General features: G+C 53.6%; 7 protein-coding genes across 7 annotated transcripts; 3 read left to right on the top strand and 4 right to left on the bottom strand.

Moving 5' to 3' along the window:
• Window positions 1-8,630: 8,630 nt before the first annotated feature.
• J4E92_008199 (uncharacterized protein) lies at window positions 8,631-11,821 on the top strand (the record flags this gene model as incomplete). The annotated part of the gene is made up of 3 exons (XM_051499552.1): window positions 8,631-8,687; window positions 8,758-9,637; window positions 9,687-11,821. 3 exons carry the CDS (start codon window positions 8,631-8,633, stop codon window positions 11,819-11,821), a joined length of 3,072 nt encoding a protein of 1,023 aa, XP_051350335.1.
• Window positions 11,822-12,925: 1,104 nt separating this feature from the next.
• Window positions 12,926-14,097, bottom strand: J4E92_008198 (uncharacterized protein; the record flags this gene model as incomplete). Its single annotated transcript, XM_051499551.1, has 2 exons — window positions 12,926-13,789; window positions 13,843-14,097. 2 exons carry the CDS (start codon window positions 14,095-14,097, stop codon window positions 12,926-12,928), a joined length of 1,119 nt encoding a protein of 372 aa, XP_051350334.1.
• Window positions 14,098-15,274: 1,177 nt separating this feature from the next.
• Window positions 15,275-16,063, bottom strand: J4E92_008197 (uncharacterized protein; the record flags this gene model as incomplete). Its single annotated transcript, XM_051499550.1, has 1 exon — window positions 15,275-16,063. One exon carries the CDS (start codon window positions 16,061-16,063, stop codon window positions 15,275-15,277), a length of 789 nt encoding a protein of 262 aa, XP_051350333.1.
• Window positions 16,064-18,477: 2,414 nt separating this feature from the next.
• On the top strand, window positions 18,478-19,060 carry J4E92_008196 (uncharacterized protein; the record flags this gene model as incomplete). The annotated part of the gene is made up of 3 exons (XM_051499549.1): window positions 18,478-18,565; window positions 18,655-18,944; window positions 19,001-19,060. 3 exons carry the CDS (start codon window positions 18,478-18,480, stop codon window positions 19,058-19,060), a joined length of 438 nt encoding a protein of 145 aa, XP_051350332.1.
• A 556-nt stretch (window positions 19,061-19,616) lies between these two features.
• On the bottom strand, window positions 19,617-20,817 carry J4E92_008195 (uncharacterized protein; the record flags this gene model as incomplete). Its single annotated transcript, XM_051499548.1, has 3 exons — window positions 19,617-19,727; window positions 19,778-20,422; window positions 20,470-20,817. 3 exons carry the CDS (start codon window positions 20,815-20,817, stop codon window positions 19,617-19,619), a joined length of 1,104 nt encoding a protein of 367 aa, XP_051350331.1.
• A 618-nt stretch (window positions 20,818-21,435) lies between these two features.
• On the top strand, window positions 21,436-23,076 carry J4E92_008194 (uncharacterized protein; the record flags this gene model as incomplete). The annotated part of the gene is made up of 2 exons (XM_051499547.1): window positions 21,436-22,797; window positions 22,849-23,076. 2 exons carry the CDS (start codon window positions 21,436-21,438, stop codon window positions 23,074-23,076), a joined length of 1,590 nt encoding a protein of 529 aa, XP_051350330.1.
• A 634-nt stretch (window positions 23,077-23,710) lies between these two features.
• Window positions 23,711-25,497, bottom strand: J4E92_008193 (uncharacterized protein; the record flags this gene model as incomplete). Its single annotated transcript, XM_051499546.1, has 3 exons — window positions 23,711-25,095; window positions 25,144-25,281; window positions 25,332-25,497. 3 exons carry the CDS (start codon window positions 25,495-25,497, stop codon window positions 23,711-23,713), a joined length of 1,689 nt encoding a protein of 562 aa, XP_051350329.1.
• Window positions 25,498-26,104: the final 607 nt, after the last annotated feature.

The raw sequence follows: 26,104 nt of genomic DNA, 5'->3' as shown, positions 1-26,104 counted from the left end.
TGCAGGCATGGTGTGAGAGGAGACGAGGGCTAAGACAACCGCAGCGGGCTAAAGCAGATGCGATCGGAGATGAACCGCTCCGGCAGCAAGTAGTCGCTCAGTGTGACGAGGATGTGCAGCGCGCGGACTAGGATGCTCTGGATACGGCACGTCTGTTTGCCCCAGCAAGGATGTGGGTGGAGAGGGCGGTCGCTGGGTGTTCTTGATGCAACACTCGAGCGCTCCAGCGGGCTCCTAAAGCGTCCACCCAAAGGGCAAGGATATGCGACACGCCATGCCCTTGCAACGCTTGCCCGATCAGATCGCGCAGCCCCCTAAAAGCAGCAAGTCTGATTTTTCAAGGCGCCATGGCGATGCTGCATGACGGGCCCACGTCCGTTGGGCGGTGGCGGCTTGGGCGTGGGCTGGCTCGTCGCCATTTCTTCTGCTCGATCCGCAGCCGTTACGACCAGGGACATCAATCGCGACCGCCATCCGCGCGAATGGGCACCCCGCGCACACGAGGTGAGATGCGCCCATGCCCGAACAGGAACAGCCCGCCGCCATGGCACGAATTATCGTTGTGGCATGCAATCGAGATGCAACCGAGCTTCCATCATGCATCCACCCCGGCCTGCACCCACGCCCGTCCTGTCACTCCGTCCCTTGGCGCCCACAGCCAGCGAACTGTCACCCACCAGCGCCGACGCCTCGCACAGCACTTGGTCGGTACCGGAGCCCTCCACTGCTGTCACTTGCGGCCGCCGCGCGCCAGAAGTCATGTGTTGGGCACCAACCCTCCGCCGACGGTCTATCGCAACTTCCTGCCAGGCACTTAACCTGACACCACTTCGGGAATCTCCATCGCCCCAGGGGTGCCCGCGCATCTGAATCGGTGGCAGTGCGATTAGTGCAGCGGGGCTGCGGACGCCAGAAGCGCCCTCACAGAAAAAGGCACATGGTGCCGAAGAACCATCTCAGCTCGCCAGATCCCATCGGCCCGACAGGCTTCGATTCATGAACTTCCATCAGACGTCTGAGCCAGTCTTATCGCGTGCATTTGGCCTGTCTATCCATCAGCCCATTTCTTGCCATGCCATCGCTCTGTCCCACTTCTGCTTCGGCAGCTTCGCAAGCAGGCTTCGCAGGCGTACCTCTCGGTTACGTCAGTAGTCGCTAAACCCCCTCAACTATCTGCACTGGCTCCATCTTGCTCCGAACCATGCAACTCCAAGCGCTTGACCGTTGACGCCTACACGTGTTTAGTGTAACGCATGGAATCACCTTCTGCACGACGGCATCTTGGTGCGTTCGCGTCTGTTAAACGTCCGTGCTATGACCAATGCGCTCCGGCGCTGTCAAGTCAATATCATCAGACCGTAACCGACCCAAAGATCGCTGGCACGCTATCAACAAGTCTCCGTAGCGATCCAGCTGTACCAGTGGGACCGTCAGCCATCTACGCTCGTCATCTCTTACTACTCACGCCTCGTACCCTGCGAACCTTGATGCAACCTTGAGGGCCTCTCGGAATGTTCCTCACGCCGGCTGACGACGGTCTGAGTATATGCGCAAGCCGAGTGAAGTGACTGTCGGCGTCATCTTTCCGGTCCGGTCACCGTTCAACACCGCTTTGGATATTGGGTGCAACATGATTGTTGGGCGCCGCAGCATGCATCAAACCACATATTCCATGTCCCACAGCCTTTGAGTGCCTCTGTCCATCTTCACTATTCTCATGGCCGCCGCTCGTCCCATGCTGTAGTGGCTGCGATATGGATAAGGCGCAAGCATGAACGTGGTATCGGTGGCTTGTAACGTTGAACCGGCGCAGACGCTCGGTTGCGCCATCGTTGAATCTCGCTAAAACATCCTTCTATGTACGGTACGCCTTAACACAACACAACGGCTAATTTTGGCTGACTTCTCGACACCACCTTGCAGCACGCGTCCGATTGACGAGTGTCCGATCCGGAGTCATGTCTGGATTTCCAAGCAGCCGGCATCTGACATGCGCCGGTTTGCGCAGTGTTACATGGTGCGGAATCCAATCATGCGCTGATGACTGACCCATGTACTAATGGGCAGGGTGGAAAGCTCTGTTTCGTTTCAAAACGCACATTGTGTGGGTTGAATCAAGTTCAAGAATTACCTCTCATGTGATTGCTCGTTGAGAGTAACTTTTGCTTGAGATCTTGAAGGACTCGGAGAGAGCTGGTCCTCATTCATCCACCGAACCTATCCATGGATCCCAAGCTCAATGTTCGGCGTGAGCCACATGTACCTGGCATTGCTGACCCAGCAATCTAGGTTCCAGTTGTGTCTTTCCTGTTGGATGCAGACACCCTACCCTTGCATGTCCGGCACTTGGTTCAGCATCTGAATTCGACCATGCAAAATATATCGGTATATCGACTTCATTGGTCTCTTATCCTGGCTTTGTGGCAGTGTGTGCCCCGCAGTGTCATATCTGACAGGCGATGCCCCACATCTCCTCCGTTCGCGACAACGCTGAGAAGTCACTGGTTTCACAATCTGAAAAGCAATCACGGCAGACATGCTGTATGGTACTTCTTCGGATTCTGTAAAGAGAGTATCCCACTCTTGATTGCGGTCAAGCCGAAAACGTGACGAGCAAGTCATGTGGCCGATGTGGCCGTTTGTTACCCGCGGCAAAAGTTGACTCAAAACTGGTCCGCATGTAAATATCGGTAAGCGACGAGATGGTCCATGCGTGATTCACATGCTACTCTCTCGGTCAGTCACCACTAGTGAGGCGAATCCTTACCAGAAGCACATGCTGCATGTCCCAGAAAAAACGCATTGGTGCTTCTCGAAGTCTGACGCTGGACAGCGAATGGCGCCGGCAGAACATGCGACACATATTAACCATATCCTTGCAATAGCATTTCTGTGCTGACTCGAGATCTCAATCATCTACCCTGGCTCGGCGGGATCGTGATCTTGTTTCGGGCACACCCTTTTCGTCTGCTGCACCTGCAGCTGCATGTATCCGATTCTGTTATCCAGGCTTAGCGGACGTCGGCCCAAATCGGTCTAATGTGCGTTGGCCGATTCGGTTTCATGCTTAAGCGACATGGTACATCACCCAGCACGCCGGTTCAGATGCATCAAGAGTATCGCATCGTACGACACCTGACGCAAGCTGCCAATTGTGTTCTGAAGTCTTCTCTTCTTCAAGCTCGAGCCTTGTCCGTCATCGGGCTTTTACTCCAACCAGGATATGATCACCACGCCCATGATTCTGGTTGAGGAGCCCGCGAGGCGCAGCGATTTTCGCTCGGCTCGTCGCGGAAAAAAGTAAACGTTTCTTGTCCCGCTCTCTCAGGGTCCGCATGGCACATTCAACCTCTTTTTGGCGACCTGCGTCAAGCAATGGTCGATCGAAATATAGAGCCGGCCATCTCTCGTATTGATTGGAGATCTTATGGAGAAGTGGGCCTATAGGCGCGTAAGATCATTTCGCATGGCCAGTTTAGGGAAGCCATTGCCGAAAGGGATGTCGATTTACGGAAGACCCTATTTTGTTGACGGTTGTCGACGATGCGTTGCGATCCTGCAGTCGGACGGCAGGAGATTTGCAGGCCGCGGACCTTCAGGCTGAGCACGTTCGTAGCGATGCTTTGAGACACCGCTGTCACGCACGAGCTTTTCGCGTGCGTCGCTCGTCGCTTTCGGTCTCCAGGAGCAGGAGCGCGGCTGCTTATGCCAAACGAGAAAACAACATACCTTGGGGTAAGCCTGACATCAACAGGCTGCATTCTTACCAGGATCTTGCTGAGTTGTTTTTTTCGCAGCCGCCCGCAGTCTTCACAAAGGGAATAACAGGCGCCAATGCAATGCGACAAGAGTCGGCTCGGGACTTTTCACGATATCTTGCTGGCCAACTGCCGCCGCACTCAGACGCACTCTACAACGCGACTAGCTTACTAGGTGCGCATCGTGAAGAAAATCCTCGTGTGGAGTAACTGGATCTGCAAAGAGAAGGACCGATTCAGGTAATCATTCTGCGGAGTTCCACTAATCGGAACAGGTGGACATTGTATGTACAGCAAAGTAGCACACCTCTACTGCAGCTGCTAGCAGTCCAACGGTGTGGCTCTGGTGTACCGGCTATCATGAGAATCGCGGCTTGGCTCTAGATTTCTAAATGGCAACAGGGTCTAGCATGCGAAACGCAGACATGGAAGCCATGGTTACGCATTTCAGGTGATCTTGCGTTCGCATGCGAGCAGCTCGTTCTGCCAGATCTATGACGACATCGATCTGCCCCTCCGGCAGTCAGAGATCGGGCTGGACTGTAAGATCAAACCCACGCACGCCCTTGCCCCCCAAACACAGTTTGACTGTCATTGGTGAACTGCCACTTCAAGGGCGAGCTTTCCACGGTAAGGTCCCGACGCCTCACTTCATGCGAGATTACCCTGTCGCTTCACCTGGTGAATTCCCGGATACTGGAATGCGAATGCGAGACGTAGATCTCTGGATCCTCCCGCGTCGGCACGCGGCGGCAGCTCCACCACAGATCATTCGCCGCTTTCGACAATGTTAGCTGCCACTATTCCGTGAAAGACGACACAGGAGCAAATCAGCGTAAGCCGACAGCTCACCTCGTGCAGAGCCGCCTCTCGCCCAAATTGGCGTTTAACGTTTAGAAGGCAGCGCTACGCTTGTCACGAAACGCTCTTTTCGGCACGTTACGCTACGAGAGGTAATAGCCAATTTACACGCAGCCAGATAAGCGCTCGTTAAAGCGGCACAAGATCACCGAGTGGAATAGAGTTTCGAACTACATCTGCCAAGCTCAGACGAGTTCGCGCCATGAGGGCGCCTCGGCAAACAACGGGATCATATCAACGCCATCGCCATCGGATGCGATAGGCAAGACCTCACATGTGTGGAGGGCTAGTGTCTCGAGTTGGCTGCCCTTCTCTTCACCGGTGTAGAAGCACCTGAGCTTCGAATATACTAACGACATAGTCATAGTGAAAGCCACGTCGCCAGCGCATTGAAGAATATTCCTTTCGGGTTCGAGGCGCTTGCGGCCATACTCCATTGACCTTCGCGCCGGCTTTGCTTTTTACGAAAATCGCCTACTGAGTGGACTCTCGTACGACGTGGCGCTGCAAACCTCCAGACGCTATTAGGGCGTTTCGGGTTGCCCTGCATTAGAAGGCTGGCTAGCCTCTGCCACTTACACGTGATGAACGTGGTGGACTGCGAGGTTGTCTAATGGCTAGCGAAAACGCGTCGATCCCACACTACACCCGCTATAGCCGGGTAGGTAAGCCTCCGCGATACGCTAGGTCGAGGCTACATACCTAGACAAGCCCGCTCGTCTCCTTGATGTTGTGTACATGCGGTCACCGACGCATCAGGCCGAAGATGGACGGCCAAATGCGGCCCCATTAGTCCCTGTTGCAACACTCAAAGTGGATTTCTGCCCAAAGAGAAATGGCGGAGATACTGATCAGCAGCCTGGATGTATACCGGAATACTGGATGGGCCGTCGCTACTAATGAGAAGTGGCAGCCCATCACGAGGGGAAAGATGCCTATCCTCTGTGGCATCAATTCAACAAGCCACCAGGCCGAGGCACAACACTCGATAGTTCAGCATGAGATGAAAAACAGGTACGCCATGCCTCCTGACGTCCATCTCCGTCACTAAAACGTACCGTGGGCGCCTGCGAACTCCGCTCCGACCTTCAAACTTTCCGTGTGCCTGGGACCGCTACTACATACCGGATTAACATCCGACAAAACCTGCCGCTCACGTTGCTTTTCGTCGCATGCACATACGTTGAGCTGAGGCTGTGGGTTCTAGAATCGTACAAGTGACAGGGTCGCATTCTAGGGTATCAATTGTCGTGTTTCCCCACCCGTATTGATCGACAGTCAGGTACGGCGGTGAGTTTACGACTGTGCTTTTTTGTGAGGACGTGGCATACCGATATTGCGACAGTGGATTGTCTGCTTCACTCTGGCATGCTGTTACTGCTAATGGCAGATCGTCTCTTGCATATTCGGCACACGACCTATCCGGAGCTTCAGATGTTTTACCATCAGCGTAGTACCGCCTGCCAGCTCTGAAGCTAGGCAATATTGGCTGGATAATGGGACCTCCCGGCCGCTTCTCCTGAGATCTCCACGTGAGTAGTGCTCGATTGCGTTTGCGGCTGGGTGAATGAACAGGGTAGTGCAGATCGTGAGGTCTAAGCTGCTTCACTTCCCACGTGAGCAAGTATTCGAGATGAGTCATCTAGGCTTGCTGGGGAATTCGGTTGCTCTTGCAGCCTTGTTTATGTCTGGGTACATATCTTGGCAAATAAGATACAGGTCGACCTGGTTGAGAAACCAAGGCGAGTGGATGTGAGTTTGGTGTAGCACGATAGGCTACTCATCACTGACGCTGAACTGATGTGATTACTGCAACAATGATTTCGATAGGAATACCGAGTACTCCGTTACCATCTGGTAACATGAAGGACTCGCTGAAGCAGAAAACATTGTCCTCCCTTGCGCATTTGCCTATGGGGTAGAAGTACGGCACGATAGGTATAAGTCACTAATGCAGCGCACAATATGCGGTACATACGTCGAACGGTATCTGTCCCCAACTGATCATATCAACACCGGCAAGCACCTTAAGTATCACAGCTCATGCCGGTTGCTGCCTGGTTTGACTCGCATGCTACGGCCTCAACTGCTTTTTTGATGCACTATTTCTCTGACTGGCATTCGTCTAGGCCTTGTGTGGAAATTTCACTAACGCAGTGTTATAATGGCCCTGACCCAAAGAACACGAGTCCATGGTCTTTGCCTGTACATGTCACTCTGTGACCGCAGGCCGAGATCTTACTTTGTATGTGTTCATCTCTGTCATTTCTATGCCAGGGGACTCTCTCGATTGCAGTTCTCGCCCACAGTTTCCAATTGCAATACTCATTAGGCTCGTTCATTCAACACGACTCTAAGTAATGGCCTCTGGAGCGCCAGCATGCACAACATTTCGTTTTGCAACCTTGGAAGGCTTTCCTTGACAGCGCACACCGTTGATCGTCACGAGTATGGATACTTGTCATAACCTATTCTCCACACATACTGACCGCGAAATGGTAGCGAAGACCACATCCAAAATACCCCCAACCAATTTTCCGTTGAAGTGGAAAAAGCATGGCATGCACACTCGGATACCGAGGTCAGTTCGGGATGGAGATAGACGGCACTTGCACTCATGGTCCATCTGCCTTCGCTACCACACTGAGCACACTTATTGATCACAAGTTGAAATACCCAAAACAAACCCCTGGCGGAGATAGACGCACACACATTATGATCTTGATCATCTTGATATTGCCGTATTGATGGATGATCTTATTTTTATCTCAATAAATTCCGTTTGAAGTTTCTCAGGAGGCAAAAAGGTGGAATATATCAGTAGTCGGAAACAGACGCAGAGGTACTAATGCTAACTGTTAACAGGAAGCAAGCGCATACATGAAGCTCGACTAAAAAAGAATCTCTTGCATGCGCGGCCAGATCTGATGGAGGAGATGGGGCTACTCCTCACAGTGTACCTCTTCGAGATATACGGAGGGGATATCAGGCCAGCTCACTGTTTCGCCACTTGGGTACGCTGGGAAAGATACTACTACGACCACTACTTGGAACGAGGGCATGCCTGGGTCGTGGCTTTGGCTCGCAGGGAGAATTGTTCCAGAATCACAGTCGAATGTGTGCGCTCATGAAGTTGGGCAGCGGTAGCGAGGGTTGACGATCTAGATACTGCAGCTGTCCGTTGGCGCTACTACCACGGTACGGTAGTGCATGGCGGAGACATGGACGCGCCACAGAAGCGGGAGATCGTCCAGGGCCCATCTGTCATCTCAGATCTGCCACATGTCACAACAAACCGATGGAACCAAATCCTCGACGGCATCAGATTCCTCCGACGACAGCTGAGATGCAAGAAGTAGTTAGCGAGGGCGGAAACTTTGATGAGGTGCAGCAGGAGTCATGCGGCTGGGACAGGGGTTCGTGGTTGCGCAACCCAACCCGCCTCACGACGGTACGATTGAGATTGAGCTGCGAACCTCACTCACACAAAAGTTCTTTTCGCGACCACTCCTCGTACCCTTCTGGCGCACACGATAATCGGCGAGCGACGCGACACGACCCAAGCAGCGCGTGGTTGCACGGAAGACAGTACCGCGATCTCCAGACCTTGCCTGTTCGGTGAGGCTTGCGGCTAGCCCCCGTCGACTCGAGCAAGATCATACGACTTGTCGAACCACCCCAACACCCATCGACACGCGCAAACAATCACAGCCCCGGCCCCGTCGCACGCTTCCTGCAGGCCATTCGCTTTTCACGGTAGTGCAGCAAATCCCGGCGCACACTGAGGCAGAGGCAGCCCGTCCGATCTGCCGCCCGTAGTCGCGTCGTGAGCCTGCGAAGGAGTGGCATGATTTCCATGTGCATGTAGTAGCTGGTAAGCCTAAGGCGGAGCCCTCTCTTTCTCTACCAGACCCGTACTCTGTATACACTGTTCCTCTTGTTCGCCGTCTGTCGCCGTCTTCGCTGTCGTCGCCGTCGTCTTGTCGCAGCTAGCAGCCCGACGCCGTCCTAATGGCTTCTGACCCGTACGGCAGCCCCGACGATGGGCTGGAGCTGGAGCGAATCGCCGTGCGTGACGCAATGCTTTTGCACTTTTGCATGTCTCGAGTCTCTGCTAACATGGCCTTGCACCATCCAGGTCGGCCCCTACTGTGTGTTTGACGACTTCCGCCTGCCTCCAAGTCCCCCGCCCATCCACCCGTCGGCTCCCGAGGCCAAGCGACCCACGCCCCAGATGGAGGATCCCATGCTGTCCAGCGACTTCCCCTTCGCCAACATGCGCGGACCGTGGCTCACCACCGCCGGCGACGACATGCCCCTCGCCGCGCCCGCTGACGACATGACCAACTGGAACGAATGGATGCAGTACGATCCCGCCCAAGCGTCTCAGAACTCCCAGAACGTCGACCCCAAGCCCGCGAATCCGCAGGGGCCTGCCGCATATCTCAGCCCGGATCAGCAAACTTCTCCGCCCCATCTCCTTCCTCACCAACAATCCCAATCGCTGCAATCCAACACCGTGCCGACTACCGCCCCCATGTTCGCGCAATCGCATGGCGTGCCCTTCACCTTTGGCCAGGGCGCTGACATGCCGCCGGCCTTTGACTTCAACAGCGCTGACCTCAGCTCTCCACTGACGGCTGAGATGCAGCAGCAGCACGCCTACTACACGTCCCAGCAATGGCAGCAGCAGCAACAGCAGCTGGCTGAAAACACCCTCTTCTCCCCCACGCAGTTCGACCAAACTGGCTTTGTCGCACCGCCCGCCTCCACGCCCAGCCTCCACCACAGTCCCACGTCGCTGACCAACGGACGAGCCAGCTCGACCTCGTCGCATTCGTCACCAGAGCCTGCGACGAACAATGCACGCAAGAGGAAGTCATTGGCCGACTCGGAGGAGCTCGATGACGATGCCCCGTCGAGCAAGAAGGGAGGCCCGCCCAAGAAGACCGCCCACAACATGATTGAGAAGCGCTATCGGACGAACCTCAACGACAAGATTGCTGCTCTTCGCGATAGTAAGTCGATTCTCTATGCGCAATTGATACTAGCTGATTGACATTGCAGGTGTCCCAAGTCTTCGCGTCATGTCGCGGCCGAACGGTACGGAAGAAGACGATGACCCTGAGGACCTTGAAGGTCTCACGCCCGCACACAAGCTCAACAAAGCGACCGTCCTTTCCAAGGCTACCGAGTACATCCGACATCTTGAGAAGCGCAACAAACGCCTACAAGATGAGCTCAACACTATGAAGGGCAGGGTCGAGAGCTACGAAAAGATGGCCATTTCGGGTCCCATAACACTGCACGGCACTGTCAGCACACCAGATGGCTCAAGATTCCACAAAGATCCTTTCACGCCGACACACAGTATGCCCATGTCAGGACCACCACAAGGAATGATACCCGTCCCGGAGAACATCAGCGCCCTCCAGCGCGGCATCCCGCCGCAACAGCACTATGCACATGCATACCCTCCAGGCTATGGCGGTCGCCCAGCAGTGGGCGCGCCTATGGTCAATGGACGACGCAACGGTGCTATGATGGGCAAGCTCATGGTCGGATCTCTTGCTGGTCTCATGATACTGGAAGGGCTTGCAGAGCGCGAGCAGTCACAAGAAGAGCCAGCTGGACGCGGTCTATTCGCCCTGCCCGTCAATCTGGTCGGCATCCTTGCCCCTCGCGTCTCACTGGGTGTCTCCACAGCTCAGATCCCTCTAGCCAAGCTTCTCTTGGTATTCGCCGCCTTCTTCTACCTCGTTGCGCCACTGCTCGACTTCAAATCGAAACCGAAGAGGAAGTCGCCGCCCGCAGTTTTGTTGACACCCGCGCCGTCACTGGCGTCTCCAGTCGAAGTACGTCGAAAGGCATGGCTCACTGCAATCCAAACAGTCTGGGTACCTCAACACAACTTCATCCTCGAGCTCGCTGCTCTGGGCCTCAAGACCCTCAAGCTCAGCATGCGAAGGCTCATTGGATGGGAAGGATACGCCTATCTCACCGGTATTACCAAGGAACAAGAAGCCGCTCGTGTCAAAGCTTGGGAGATCGCATTGGATGCGCAGCTCACGGGCGGCGACGCTGAGATCAGCACGAGCCGTCTGGTGCTTACTTTGATCGCTTCCGGTACCTTGCCCGATACGCCCGCGAGACTCATGCTCAAGGCCATGCATATCCGGATTGTGCTTTGGGAGCTTGGGAACGCAGGTTATGGCTCGTGGTGGATGCTCAACGAGCTGAGTGCGAAACTGGCCCGAAGCTACTGGAACATGGCACGGAGCGAGCACCGCATCGCCATCAACACGTCGAAGCATAACATTGAAGCTGTGCCATTGCCAGAACATCTGGCAGCACTTATCGAGAGGGAATGCGACGAGGTACTTGTTCCTGCAGTTGTGCAGCGCGCGTACAACCTGGCTTGGAACAGGCCAAGCGCAGAACAGACAACTGTAGACACCTCCATGGACGCTGTTGTCGAGGACTTTGCCATCTGCTCTCCATTGGATGCGCTTGCGGCCTGGTATTCTAGCCTTGTTCTGAACAAGGGACTCGCAGCCACACTTGGTGCAAAGAACAGCTCATCCAAGGACAACATCGTCTCTGATCTAGCACTCGCTCTCCGCGCTGCCCCACCGAACTCACAGGCTCAGCTACGAGCGCTAGTTGCTCAAGCTGTTGTACTCGACGAAGACCGGAACACTCGCATCGCAGCAGCACTCGAAGCCCTCCCATCGTCACCCAAGCCTGCCGATGCCGGCTTCATCAATGTCGTCGGTAACGGCTTCGTCGCAGTCGATGTGCGGAAAGGTCTCACTTTGGCCAAATGCCTCTCGCTGGCCGCTTCTTCGAATCCCGAAGCCCGCCGCCGCGCCATCTTCGTCATCAACAACACTTATCTCCCCGAATGCACAACCACGCTGCTCAGCTTCGTTGCCGCTCACAAGGTTCTTACGCAGTTCATGGCAGACGATACGCTGAAGAAGGAAACTAGCTGCGGTCTAGAACGTACAGCAAGTTCCCTGCGCATGTGGATCGGTCACGAAACAGGCAGGAGAAGTGGGTTGACCAACAAGGTTCGGAGCAGGATCATAAGCAATTGTCTCGACGCGAGCAAGATGCTAGTTGGACTGGCCGAGAGCAAGAAGAAGGATGACGCAGACGTGGATGATGGGTATGCTAGTGCGAGTGTCAAGGATGACTGAGGGTTTGTATCTATGCACTTCCCATGCGATGGGATTGGCGTTTGGGATTGAAACGAGGTGGCAATATTCACATCTCACTGGCGTTTATACGGATATTTACACGGCATGGATATGCTTGATGTATGGTTTTATCTGGCTTACGAGCCTTTCCTTTCTTTGTAGCATTTGTCTTTTTTGTTAGGCTCGCATGGTGTGTATAACCCATACATTTGATAGTACTGTGCAATCGACTTTGTTCGGCATTTCAGACGTTGACTTCTAACTGCGAACATGCATCTTGTGTCTAGGTTTTGGTTGCTTTTGTGCGTTCGGTCTTGGTATAATCTATTTGGTACCGACCAAGTACAGGTTTAAAATTGTGCCACGCGTCAGTGCTGCCATGTCCGAAAGTACACTTTCGCGTGCCTCATGCAGATACCTCCTGCAACTTGGAAGATGCTCCCAAGAAGACTGGGCGCAATGATATAACTACACGATGGGGCTGAAGCAGTGCGAGAAGACCCAGTGAAGTGTGCGAAATACCAGAACCACTTAAGGGACCACTGGGTATCTCAAATGAAGCGATGACACCGGTGCATGATCCTCCTTCTTGTCTTGTAGCCAGATGAAAGCCCTCGAATGGACTTCGGCACTTTATTCGTTGTCCGGCTGCTAAGTGCCAGATGTACGTGCCTGGGGTCAGTTACAAATAGATTAAGGGTAGTTTCGACCGATAGATTGGACCGAGCAAGTATCGTGACGTCGATGAAGCCGGGGCAATACACAAACGACGGCAGTTTACTCCCGTCGAGATGAACGGACGTCCGTGTTGCTCGCCAAACTCTCCAGACCTCGTACTCGGGAGGTAGCGTTCCGAACGATATGGCCCGAAGAGCGAGGATGGCTTACATGCTAAAAGGGTGGGGGGAAGCGACGTTACAATTGATACAGGTATGATGACACACGTGAAAGAAGTCGATTTCTGTATACCTAGAACGCTTATATACTACAATCCATATAGATAGAAACGCAGAGAGTTGAATCCCCACAAAACTGCCCATATCCGTTGAGAAAGGAACTAATCCCAAGCTTGCCCTATTCATACATCATAATAGCATAAAACGACTAGCAGCAATGCGTGAAAGAGCTGCTACCGCTGTGTTCAACAATACCCGGCGGCCCTCCTGAAGATGAAGCCGCCGAAGAGTTTCCGCCGGCACTGAGAGCCCCGAAGATGGGGTCTAGCCACTTGTCCACAGTGTAGATGCATGCGCCAGGGACGCAGTAAGCTTCGCCCTTGACAGCAGCGTTATTGACGCTCGTGATAGCGCCTTTGCTGTCCCTTCGGACGGTCGCGGGGAATCCAACGATGGACTTCTCCTGGCCGGTCGATGTCGTGTCGATGCAAGGGTACTTGAGCAGGTAAGAAGACAGCGCGTTGTTACTGGGTTGGAGTGCCTTTGCGCTTTGTCCGAGAGCCGCGAGTGCGGCGTTGCTTGGCGCGAAGATGGAGAGGTTCTTGCCTTGGCTGAGAGATGCGTCGAGAAGGTAGACGAAGTCTGGGGATGTCGCGTTTAGGAGCTCTACGTATGTCGATAGGTCTTTCTGGGAAGCTAGGGCTGATGCAATGGAGCCTTCGTTCTGAGACGCTGGGTATGCGGTAGATGTAGTGTTGTTGGGACTGTCAGCCCCGTAGAGTCCAGCGAAGGAATCGAGGACTGATGTGATTTTGAAAATGGCTCCGTTTCCGACCTCGGTTCTCGACTCGGAAACTAGGTTGGCTTGCTTGTTGACTGAGACGGTCTCTCCCGCCGAGCTGAACAAAAGAGGTGTGCCTTCGATGGCGGTGACGGACTTGCCCGAAGTCTTGACATCTTCTGTTGTGATCGATCCTTGTGCGATGTGGCTTCGCAGGATAAACTCGAGTAGCGAATACGATGCTGGTGCCGTCAAAGCAGTGCTTAGTTCCTGGGGTAGATTCTCGAAAGCCTGTACAAGTTAGCAATCTATAACGTAAGGCAGCATTCGGTATCATTGCTTACCGAGTTGACGGGTGCGAATGCTGTGTATTTGCGTCCATCAGTGAGATTGTTGAATCGCTCTTCAAATTGAGGACCAGGATTGCCGCTGCTACCACCCGTGCTCTTGATGAGGCTGTAGAAGACGGAAAGGTCTGGGTCGTTTGAAATGGCAGTCAGGAGAGGGGCAGAGTCCTTGGTGTCTCGTTCGACTGCGACCGGAGAAGACGCTGCGAGGATGGAAAGCAAAGCGACTGGGAGAATGCGCTTTGCTAGCATCTTGATATCTTGATGTATAGCTTTGACTTGAACTTGAGGATGGATGAACTGTTCGCTACGACTTGTTTGTCGTTTACTTGGTGCTACGGACGGTCAAGCGAGAGCCTTATATGTTTGTGTAGGTACATAGCTACATTACCCTTTCGGACCGTGCTGGAGCAAATTGTTTGGTTGTCAGAGGTTTGAGTTTGCCGTTAGGTAGTCCGTAGTGTATGATGGAATGCTACCAGGAGGTGTAGCTTTCGGGCGAGCCAATCAAGATAGAAGCATATCAGCAGCTAAGGGTCACTGTACCGGAAGGCGAATAGATCTTGAATACATCATCAGCGTTGCGTCAGTGTTCTTCTTCGTCTGTTGTTGTCATCTGTGACATCGGCAGGAATGACCGCCAAACATTCCGATACTGTGATGTGGATCAATATGTGGGGAGTATGAGGTTGATATCGGGAGGTTGGAGAGGCAGCATAGCAAATCCTGGAGGCGCAGTGGAGTGTGATGAAGGGGAGCGCCACAAGGAATTCTGCCGATCTGATATCACAAAATACCCGACGCGCCAAGAGCAGCTAACATCTCGTGGCGTTTTGACGCTTTCGGTAGAGTTGCATCACTACCTAGGTAGGTGCCACAATAATTCGTTTCGGAACTTTGAGTGACGCATGCTGAACGACCCTGCAACGGATTGTCATTGCGCCATCGTGGTATTTTCACCTGAGTTGGTGACAGGATGAATGCGACGGGAGTGCCATCCCTGTTAGAGATCTCCCGAAGACCAATCCATGACACAGACGCGCATGCAATCAAGGCCGCCCGTGCTACGAGTTAGTATGTATGCCGAGTCATCCATGCACGAAGCCCCAGCGCGCACTAGTACACCGGTGTAGGAGGAAGATTGCATCATTTGCGCGTGTGGCAGGTAGGCTAATCTTGACGGAGACCAATCCGCAGTAAACCTACAGGCGGACGCGCAGCGCGTTTATACGAAGATCCGTCCCGGACAGACCCTCTCTCAGCACCATTCAGCCTTCAACAAGGACGATAGCTTTCCTGTATGAGATTTAGAAAGATCTTCGGGTCTAGCATAGTCGAAATTCCTGCTCACCATGCCAACCCTGCTACGTGGACGATAGGCCAAAGACATGCTGTGAAAATGACAAGAGCGTCAGAACACCGAGTCTTTCTACCGCTTCAACAAGTAGTAAGGAACAATCGCTGCTCCCACCACAGCAGAAATAGTTAGCCATCTCATCAACCCCTTGTTGATCATCTTCTTGGCTAATCTGTCGATGGCTTCTCCGTCGTTGATTCTCGGGAAGGGAATATCCTTCGGGACATCCTTCCCCAGCGCCTTACACAACGGCTCCCAACCCTCTCTGACATCGAAAAAGAACAGTCTTTCCTCAGGCACAACCCTCTTCAAGTAAGCGATGTGCGCCTCATAGTCTCGGGTGGAGACCCCGTCATGCTTTCCATACAACTCGACCCATTGCTTCCCTAGGCCGTTGGTAAAGTCGACAAAGTGGCGCATTCCTGGGAGAGGAAAGAGTACAAAACGTAGAAACCACTTTGTCGTTGCGTTTGTTATGGTTCCTATGCTCTTCACCCACGCATCTGGATCCCGAGTCGTGCATATGACCAGCGCATCTGGATAAACTTCGACTAGCTCTTCTACCAGCCCGTTGAATGGCATGTCGTTGGCTGCCGCATAGCCGTCCAAGCGCTCCTTCAGTAGATCGTGGACAAGCTGTTTCTCGGAGGGCGACTTCGGTGGTGAGTGATCAAGTATCCTGATCAACGGTTTGATCTCTTTCTCGGCGCCCAGAGTAGCCTGCGTACCACCGTGGTAGACAGGTCCATTGAGTAAGATGCGCAATGCTTCGCTGAAGGATGAAGTTCCGGTGCGTGAGAGGCCAGCGCCGATTACTTGGAACTTTGTGCCTGGCTGAGGAACGGAGGGTTGGTTACCCATTGTTGATGCTAGACTAGGGTGTTACTCGCGAGGACTAAGTGGTTAGATAGCTGTTTATATAGGTGATTGGTCGATCTCGGATCTACTCCGGTGTGAAGCGGCCTGTGGCGCTCTCGGACCTGCAGACGATTGCTCGCTTATCGTTAGCCCTTCACCGTAGCCATCGGGATCGTCCCCGGGATTGATGCCATCCTTCAGCAGATTTGACAGTACTAAGAGAGGATTGGGAATCATGACGGTGCGCCGCAAAGAAGCGAACTTTTGTTGAGACTATCAGTAGGTTCTAATTGTGGTTGTTCGCGCGATGAGCCGCTGTTTAGCAATCTGTCGCCGGCTTATGACCGCAAGCGGGCCGACGATGAGCTGTCTGTGAAGCGCAGAGGGTTTACAGAGTATTGAAAGTAGATTGATGGTGACCAACAAGCCCGGGGAATCGACAGGGCAGCGAGCAGGCGATGGCTTTGGTGCTGCTATGTACAACAGGGTGAACCTCCGGTGAAGGTCGAAGTTCGTTGTCGCCAGGTGTGATCGCATTTCGTGAGACTCTTGGCGTCACCTCACACTTGGTTTTGTGTAACCCTACAGATGTGGGGCGCGTGCCGCGTCTGGTCCATCCTCGATTCCATGACCATGTAGCGCCCTTTGATTGACATCAACCTTGAAAGCCGCAATTTCTTAGGTTACAGTGCTTCGTCTAGATTGTTCGGTCTTCGAGTTGAGCGCACCACCGGGGATCGGATGGGACCGATAGACTGCCAAGGTTACGGGTAAGACTAAACGTAGATGTACGAAATCAGCGTAGGCCTCACATGCAGTTCGCACAGAGAGACTTACTATGTCGAGATAATTCTCTCATGAGAACAAACCATAAGGGTAGTTTCGCAGTTCTCTACGAAGCATCTTATGAAACTGGTGTACACCGTGTGCGCAGGGAGTCTCGACTCCTTGTACGGAATCTGTTGAAGTCGCCGGTCCTTTTTCTGTAGACTTTGCTGGACATAGATGCCATCCGTGCGGAGATGTGGACACAGGGGCTGAGCTAGTTGCTTCAAGTGCTGTTGGATATCGATTATGCTCATGTCGCCAGTGCCGGCAATAATAGTCCATGATGGGTGACCACTAACCCTCCAGGTGTCGTCTGCAAGATTCTGTAATCGAGTGCAACAATACCAACTTTGTTCAAATCTCCAATCCGACATGCGTGATTTCAGCTGGTCGTACGTGAGATAATAGTGAGAACAGATACGAAAAGCAAGATTTGCACCATGGCATCTTCGTATGTGAGGGGATCGCAGCATTTCCGCTGCAGTGAACATCCGCTTCGGATGAGTTGCGTGACAGGCCGAGCAGAGGAGCTCGGCTTGTCTTTCTTCCTCGGCCAGCTTGAAGTATCGCTCGTTTTCAACGTCCCTCGCAAGTCTTTCCTTCAACACCTCCCGTTCGTGTACCTCTAGGTCAACATTTTGCACGTCGTGCAAGAGCAAGGCGTATCGGCGACACGCGAGCCGCAGGCAATACTTGTCGCTAGGTTGCATCCGTTCTGCAATATCGAGTACGAGTTCAGGGGGCAAGCGGTAGATGTGAGAGGTACTGGCGTTCCGAATCTCGATGGACTCTGCGAGCTGATTGGCCTTCTTTCTGCGCTTCATTGTTGGGGGCCAGCAGTTGTTCTTGTACTCTGTCAAGAATCTGGATAAGGAGACGTGCATGGTAGGCGTCCTTGCTGTCATGCGATGGGCGTCTGGCGTGGGCATTGTAGATGCTGATTTCGTTGTCGCTCACGACAACGACGACGGAAAGACACGTAGCTTTGAATCTCCGACAGAATTTTGGTAGGACGTCAGTCGATAGGTAATAGAAGACCCTCGGAGGGGTAATGTCTACGTGTACCATGGTCCAGGGTCAACAGGGGTCCTAGGTAGCCAGTAGTTGCGCTTTGTTCACCGATCCAAAGACGATACAGGACGCTCATTGCGGAAGGTAGCTTCATGATTTGAGGTTTTCAAGACACAGTCGATCATTCCACAGCCAGCGGCGATGTGTCGGTGATAATGAAGCGTTGGCGCTCTCAGTCCCCAGCCTCGTCATGGCTGTCGCTCGAGTTGTATGCACAAAGTGAACACGACGACCAGATTTCCGTGCTAAAAGAAACGAACGAGGTGGGAGAATGCGTGAAAGGGGTTTAGGCGTGGTTGAGAGCAATTGCAGGTGTAATGTTCCAAGGTCTGCCCGAAGCACGTGCGGCGGCGCTAGTGGCCCTTATGTCATCACAGATTGTGCTAACTTTTTGATAGTAGGGCAATCATCGTCACCAGCAGCTCGAGGCCCAACACCACCAACCTATTCCGACGTGTATCTGTCGCTAACGCCTTATACCCTAACCACACCAATCGCACACCCGAACAACCGCCAAAATGGTCAAGCTCGAAGAGGTCATGGATGAGGAGTTTGTGCGCGAGCAGGAAGGCCCGCATGACGACGATGAGTGGGATACCGACTCTGGTACGACACCGCAAACCGCTCCTTAGATGCGCCTGGCGCATAGAAGTGAGCATACCACACATATTCGAATACTAAATGTACCACTGCAGAGTCAGACACATCCTCCATCCACTCCGTAACACCAGACGAGACCCTCTACGACCGCATCATCGCCCTTCAAGACATGATCCCCGCTAGTACACGCCGATCCGTCTCCGCAAAAGCCAACACAATTACTTCATGGTTCAAGAGCGGTCTGAACATGGGCGGCAAGACTCTTTGGGTAGTGAGCACAAGTGCGCTGCTGCTCGGTGTGCCATGGGCATTGGCGTACAGCGAGGAGCAGATGATTGTTGAGCAGGAGAGGGCTGAGTTGCAGGCACAGAGGGCGCAAAACGAGGTACGTGAAGCCGTTCTACGATGAGCGCTTTGCAACATCTTACTAACTTTTGACAGTTCATGGCTCCCGGAGCGCCCGTACCTGGACAGCCAACAGGCGCAAAGCCTGCTTTGTAGACGACAAAAATTTCGATTCGGTGTTTCGACTGGAAGCGACTCAAATATTAAAAACGTTGGGCTCTTCACATCTGTTTTATTAGGATGACGGTGCATGGAACGGGCTGAACCTGTACATACAGCGGCGAGAGTTTTACGCCGTCACGATCTGTACTATATTTCTCGACTCCACGATAATGTATTGCGTCACATATTCATCTTGCAAAAACCCCAGTTGTTTCTGTACATTTCATTTTTTGTGCCCAGTGGCTATGCTACTATATGTACAAATACATCGTCTCATGTCGACATGCAAACGTCTGGCGACATAGATGCTTCGCGAGATCCCGGTCTACCAAAGCTCGTATCCCATCAGATGTCAACGTTACGCCTTTTACATTCATAAATCACCCCAGCCGCGCGCATGCAGTACCGCGATCATTCCGCAGATAGTGGGATAGACCAGGAAAGCGGGGACGCTGGGTTTGCAGACGACGCTCGCTCCAAGAAAGGTGGTAATACAGCAAAGAGAAGAGTCATGGTATTATAGTCGATACATGGGTGTGTGGAGAGGCGTTTAGAAGGGGATCGAGCCGGCTGACATTGCGACGCCCTGTTGTTCTTGCTGTTCCATGACGGCCTCGTCGGCGGCTTCTATCGCAACGGCCAGACCAAGCTTGGCGGCGTTCTACAAGTTTGTCAGTATTTGCTGTCAGACTGGGAATTGGCGAGACTTACGCTCTTGTGGTCGATTTCGCCTGAGAAGGTTACGCGGATTGGCGGCGCAATCATCTTCTCCAACAAACACGAGACCTTGCCCTGGTTGTCGATCTGCGCCCTGTACGACGATTGACGGAAGTCGTACTTGGCACCGATTGTGACGTTGCCCTCCTTCTGTGGTCCGGCCATGGGTCCTCCGGGGCCAATTCCAGCGAATGCAAGGTTGCAGTTGATACCAGTCTCAACCTTGTCTGTAAGCCTGCGCCAGTACGAAGCCTCCAATACACCACGGTCGGGAATGATCTGACCGCACGCCATCCAGTCGACAGCCCTGTAGCGTGCCGCATACGAGACGTTCAGCTCTGGTGGGTATGCCATAGCGGGGCGGGTCCAGAAAGCATCGATACCGAGCGAGAGCTTGGGGGTGACGGCCTGGAGGTAGCTGGCCATGAGCATGCCGGTGATACCGCCATCGAGTATGGAGGGGTTAACAGCCTTCAGCGAAGCGGAGAAGTCGGCGCCGGTGTAGTCGTTCTCGAGCGACACCATGTTGCCTTGTGATGTGAGCTGGACGGCGGCCTTGGAAACGAATGCTGACGTCCAGCGCCAGTTGAAGCGACCGGAGAAAGCAAGCTCGTTGTCGAGGTTTCCTTGCATGAACACCTTGAAAAGTCAGCTTGAGAAGGCTGCCGACGATCTGAGCGACAAACCCGTGGTGATCCGTAGAGAACCATGTATGAGTATGGTGGCATGACCTGCGATCCCATGGACAGCGAGTGCGCAACCTGGAATAGAGGAGCGGCGCTGAAGGCCTTGGTGAGCTCGGCGCGCAGGCCCGAGAAGCTGGAGTTGTTCAGGAAGACATCGCGCTGGACCTCTCTCGCAATGTTCTCGACTGTGCCCGGGTTGCTGAGGCCCAATGCTTCTCTCCGCTCTTGGAACGCATCGTATACATTTAGGAATTGTGCGAATGGACCGGTGTTGGCGGCGCGAGGGCGTGATAGGATGTCGGCGACAGCTTGTTCCTGCGCTGGGTTGAATTGCAGCGGAGTGGCCATGGCGAAAATATGTGCCGAGGTCAAACTAAAAACTCCCTACGGTGTGGGAGAGCTTGCACAAGGTGGGATGGAAATGGCAGTAAACGGTTGGAGGGCGATGTTGGGTCGCGTTCGCTAGCATGACGATATCGAACAGAAATTCTAAAGTCGTCACGTGACGTGACCTAGTGCCGCTAGAGCTTATCAGATCTCTAGTACCCAGGACGTGCCGCCCGTTGATACCATGATTGCTTTTTGGAATCATTGACTACCTAACCCCGCAAAGTACTGCCTGACTACCTCCAGACTCCAGACCCTTCTGCGACACTGTTACGTGGAACTTGCTGCACTTGACTGTTACGGGTTGCCGCACCTTGTTTGCTGACATCTCTCGGCAAACGCTATCATCGCCGGAACCTTGGAACTGTGACCTTGAACCGAACGCAACTCTATTTCATTGACCTTCGACCGTTTTCCCTCCCGTGCATCTTGCACTTCTTCTCTTTCCCATCACACTCTTCCAACAACTTGAAGAATCTGCAATTATGGATACCCTACTGTGAGTGCCTTGACCCCACTTTCCGCAGCGATGCGAAAGTACCAACGCAGGCCACCTCCTGAACAGGACATTCACTTATCATGAACAGTACCGCTGAGATATACGCGAACTCACCCCGCTTCCGGCGGCGGTCGAGTACTTTTGTCGACGCAATCCACGACTTACCCACTAAAGAGGAAATGGCGCCCGCTCAACTCTATAGCACAGAGTCAGGCCGCCTCTTCCATTCCGGTCGCATAGTCATCGCCACCTGTGGACTACCAGCTCGAGGAAAGACACACACATCCGTCGCCTTAGCCCGCTACCTCCGGTGGCTGGGTGTCAAGACGCACGTGTTTCATCTTGGCGATTACCGCCGCGCTACGCTAGGTCCGGATAACGATGTCCCCGACGACTACTTCTTTCTGAACGCATCGCCGCAATCTGTCCTACTACGCAACAAGATTCTCAAGAAGTGCCGTGAGGACATCTACCACTTTCTGGAAAACGACAAGGGTCAGGTCGCTATTTACGATGCCGTCAATGCAATCAGTCAAGGCCGTAGATCTTTAGCGAAAGAGTTCGCCAAGAACGGGATCCAGACAGTCTTTATCGAATCACATTGTACCGACGAGCGCATCATCCAAGAGAACGTCCGCCGGGTCAAGATATCTTCACCAGATTATCAAGGATGGAAAGACGAGGATGCGGTTCACGATTACCTAGCACGCATCAACGCGCGGATACCGCATTTCGAGACTATGGAGGAGCCGGACCTACACTGGATCAAGATGATCAACGCTGGCGAGCGTGTGGTAGTCAACAATTGCGCATTCGGATACCTCTCCCAACGAATTGTCTTCTACCTGCTCAACCTTCACATCAAGTCGCGGCAAACGTACTTTGCTCGGGCTGGAACTACACGAGAGGAAGACTCGTACAAAGCAGACGCAGATCTCTCACCAGCAGGTCATGAATACGCTAAGAAGATGAGCGACGTACTCCTAAAGTATCGCGAAGAGGAGAAGCAGAAGCTGATTGAGTCGGGAGCAACTGATGCATCGCTGAAACCGTTGACGATCTGGACTTCTACGCGCCGAAGGACTGTACAGACGTCAGAGGTTCTAGCTTCCATGGGATACCGCGTCAGACAGCGATCGCAAATGAGCCAGATGAACCCCGGTGTATGCGAGAAGATGTCAGAAGCCAAGATCCGCCAGGAGTTCCCCGAGGAAGTGAAGAAGCACGAAGCGGATCCGTACCACCATCGATACCCGCGCGCAGAGTCATACCATGATCTTGCAGTGCGCATGGAGCCCATCATCCTAGAGCTTGAGCGCGAAGAGAACGACCTTCTCATCATTGCGCACGAGTCTGTTCTTCGTGTGCTTTATGGATATCTCATGGCATGTAATGCTGCCGACATACCCAAGCTGGAGTTCCCTCGCGATGAGATCATCGAAGTAAGCTCATTCTATACCATCAACCCTATCCGTAGGCTAACACCATCCCAGATCATACCCTCCTCCTACAACAACGTGGCAAAACGCATCAAGATCCCCGAGCTACCCGAATCCATGGTTCCCGGAAGTCCCGAAGACATCAAGATCCCCGTCCCACCCAGTGGAGCCGTAAGTCCACTATCTGGAATGGGTACCCCTCAAGCTGGCTCCGGCACCGCGACACCCCAACACGGTGTGCAACCCCTGAATCTGAAGGCACATATTAACCCTTCTTCTTGATCAGGTGCGGTATCGGTGTCGGTACGGCGCTACGTTCGATAACGAGCGATCGAGCCAACAGACGGACTATGACTCGGATTGAGGAGCAGACGATTTGCTGGTGTGGTGGGTGCAGCGCAATGAATGGCTTGACGATAGACGATGAGGATTTCGGCATGAGTACACGGACGGACACTTGTCTGGGCGTTGGGGTGCGGTGTGTTGAAGACCGTCCTTAGATTACACTTGGCTTCTTGACCTGTTATTCAATATCCTTATGAACACGACCTTCTCAGTCTCCATCATCACTATGCTTTGTTTGATAAGTTCGAGGTGACCAGGTGTTGGGTTTTATGTTATTCATTGCTTAATGTAATGATGGATGATGTCTTCGTTACCCTCTAACGACAATTCTCCACCCATGATCATATGTAAGCCTTGATTTCCATGCCGACTAACAAGGAAGACGTCGCAGCAACACCATATCGCCGCCCGCCATTCCTTCGTCAACGTGATATCCAGAGAATGTCTGACCGTGCCTTCATCACACTCCAACGTTCCCGCCATCCAAGCCATGTTCGTTACTCATTGCCTAGCGTTCGCACTTGAATATAAGGTCAGTTCAGGTCGTGTTAGACAAAGTCGCAAGGACAGCTTACTCGTTGCCCCAACCCCTGTCGATAGCCCACTGCCATCCACCCCAGCCATCATGATCACGGGGACGGACCCTGAACGGCTCGTCCTCACGCGCAGCAGGACACGCCCAAGTATCACCCAGACCGATGCCGTAGTACTTTAGGCCATAGCGAGTACCGTCGTTCTGACCGGGAGTAAGAGGGCGCGCGTCAGACGGCATCTCAGGTAGATCGAGGTCGAAGAGGTCAGGAAGGATACCCAGTAGGCACTCCATCTCGGCGTCAGTCTCGTGGATATCAGCATAAGTGGGGGCATGGTGGTTCTCGAAGATGTCGAACGGCGGAGTGGCAGAGGGAGCCGGAGCCGGAGCCGGGAAAGTGAAGGCGAAAGGGTGGGACGGCTCTCCGAACTGCTGCATGTAGTGAGCCATGGACGAAGGTTCAGGTGGTGACCAGCGTACTACGGGCGCAGGGTTCTCCACTGCTGGGACATGGCGAGGGAAGCCGCTGCGTCTCTGTTGGTTGTTAGGCTTCTGTGCATGCATTTCTGCGGGAGTGGGCCAGACTACAGTGTTCTCTGCACGGAACGGACGCTCGGGAAGCGGCGCCGGCATGAAACCTTGGAACCTCTCTGCAGGCTCTGCTTGGTAGGACTGGCGGCGTGGCATGAAGTTCGCATCGTCGGGGTAGATGTCGGCGTGCGAAGGCTCGGGACCTTGATCAGTGCGCTTGGTACGGGTCAGCGCTCGTGGACGTGGGCGGTACTCTCCTGGACCAGGTAGCTCAGGTACATGATCAAGGCGTGACGGCCAGTTGGGGGCCTGGAGGTTGCTAAAGCGACGAGGCTGTCCGAAGCCCGCGGGACCTGTAGGTACTTGCTGTAGTGGTGACTGCATGACCGCTGGGTTGATGGAGCTACGCTCTTCCGCGAAGATCCTACGAGGACGTTCGCCCATGAAGCCAGGAGGCGCGGGAACAACTTTGGTAGACTGGCGTTCTTCGTCTGCGCGCTCTGGATAGCGATCTTGAATGTAGCTCTTGCGACGCAGAGGTGGCTTAGCAGCGTCGTCCTGGGATGCGTCCTTGCGGTTGAGGTATTGGGCTAGGTCATTCGCGGTTAACGGCTTGTCCAGCGCCCGTCCTATGAGCTTACCCAATACGCCTTCTGAAAGGCCTTCAGAGCCGTGAGACTGGAGGAAGCGTGCTGAGGAGTCGACGTTAGTCGTCTCGCTCTTGATACCAGGGAGATCGGGGCCCGCACTCAGCTCTCCGACGTCTGGCGCCTTGGAGTCGGGGTTGAGTCGCTGACCAGGGAGGAGACCACGCGGACTGTTGATATAATTCCCTGTGAGGTTACTGCGAGAGATTGCACCGGGTCGTTCACGGTTCACGGTGATGTGGTGGTCTAGATAAGTCAGCTTTGATCCTCGCGTTGTGACAAGATTGACGTTACCTTGTAGCATCTCCTGAAGAGAATCCAACGGCATGTCCTGCTGCTTGAGTGGCTTCCGCGAGGACTCTCCGAACTTGAGCTCTTCGTAGCCCTGGTAGTTGGGTCGCAGATCCCTAGAAGGCCGGAAAGGCGAGTCTTCTGCAATCCAGTCAGTCTTACTAGAGATGCTCGCGGGAGAGAAGACTTACCATCAAACACGTCTCGCATCTTCGCCTTCTGTTGTGGGCTGGTAGGCGGAGTCGGACCTGCAACTCCAGCGGACATGCTGGTCTCGGCTGCAGTTGGGCTGAAAGTTGGTGCTTCCGGGTTGAACGAGACAGACCTTCGCGAGGCTCTCGGCTGTTTCTGCTCCATGTTGTGTCTTTGTTACAGAAGTATTGTTAAAAGAGAGCTTCTTATATATGCGTAGGATGGCGGTCCTTGAGCATAAACCTCAAGCTCGAATACGACAGTGAATGCTGCGGTGACTTGCGATTTCAATCGTCCGTCACCTTCGTTTACGGCGAGTCGGTCGCCAAGACCAGCCTGGAATGTCGCAGTGAATAGCGATATATACGGGAAACGACTTCTGTAATGAGCGACTGAGTTAAGACTGTCGTAGATATTGTAGCACAGGTAGGAGAGGAAATGAGTGTAGATGGTGTCGTTAGATTGACCAGGCGAGACTGGCTTGGACTGAGCTCATGATTTCTACATCAAGCTGTGCAAGTGAAGGTGAGTATCGAGCGCCACATAGTGTGGCTTGCCAGGCTACCTAGGTAGCGCCTGATGCGAAGGTGAAGGTACACACCCTGGCCCAAGGCGACGATACATGGTGTAGGCCGTGGTACGGGTGGCAAGACAGCTTCTGACTTCCTATGGCATATGCGACGTGCTCTAGCATCGGCTCCCGCGCTTTTTATGAGGGTTGACGCCCCCACGAAGCCAGTCAGCGTGTGGGTGATCGTAGACTAAACAGCGC

Source organism: Alternaria infectoria (assembly GCF_024043175.1).
Source record: "Alternaria infectoria strain BMP 0036 chromosome Unknown scaffold_15, whole genome shotgun sequence".
In the NCBI taxonomy this organism is placed as follows: domain Eukaryota; kingdom Fungi; phylum Ascomycota; class Dothideomycetes; order Pleosporales; family Pleosporaceae; genus Alternaria; species Alternaria infectoria.
This window is presented reverse-complemented; position numbering and strand designations above follow the sequence as displayed.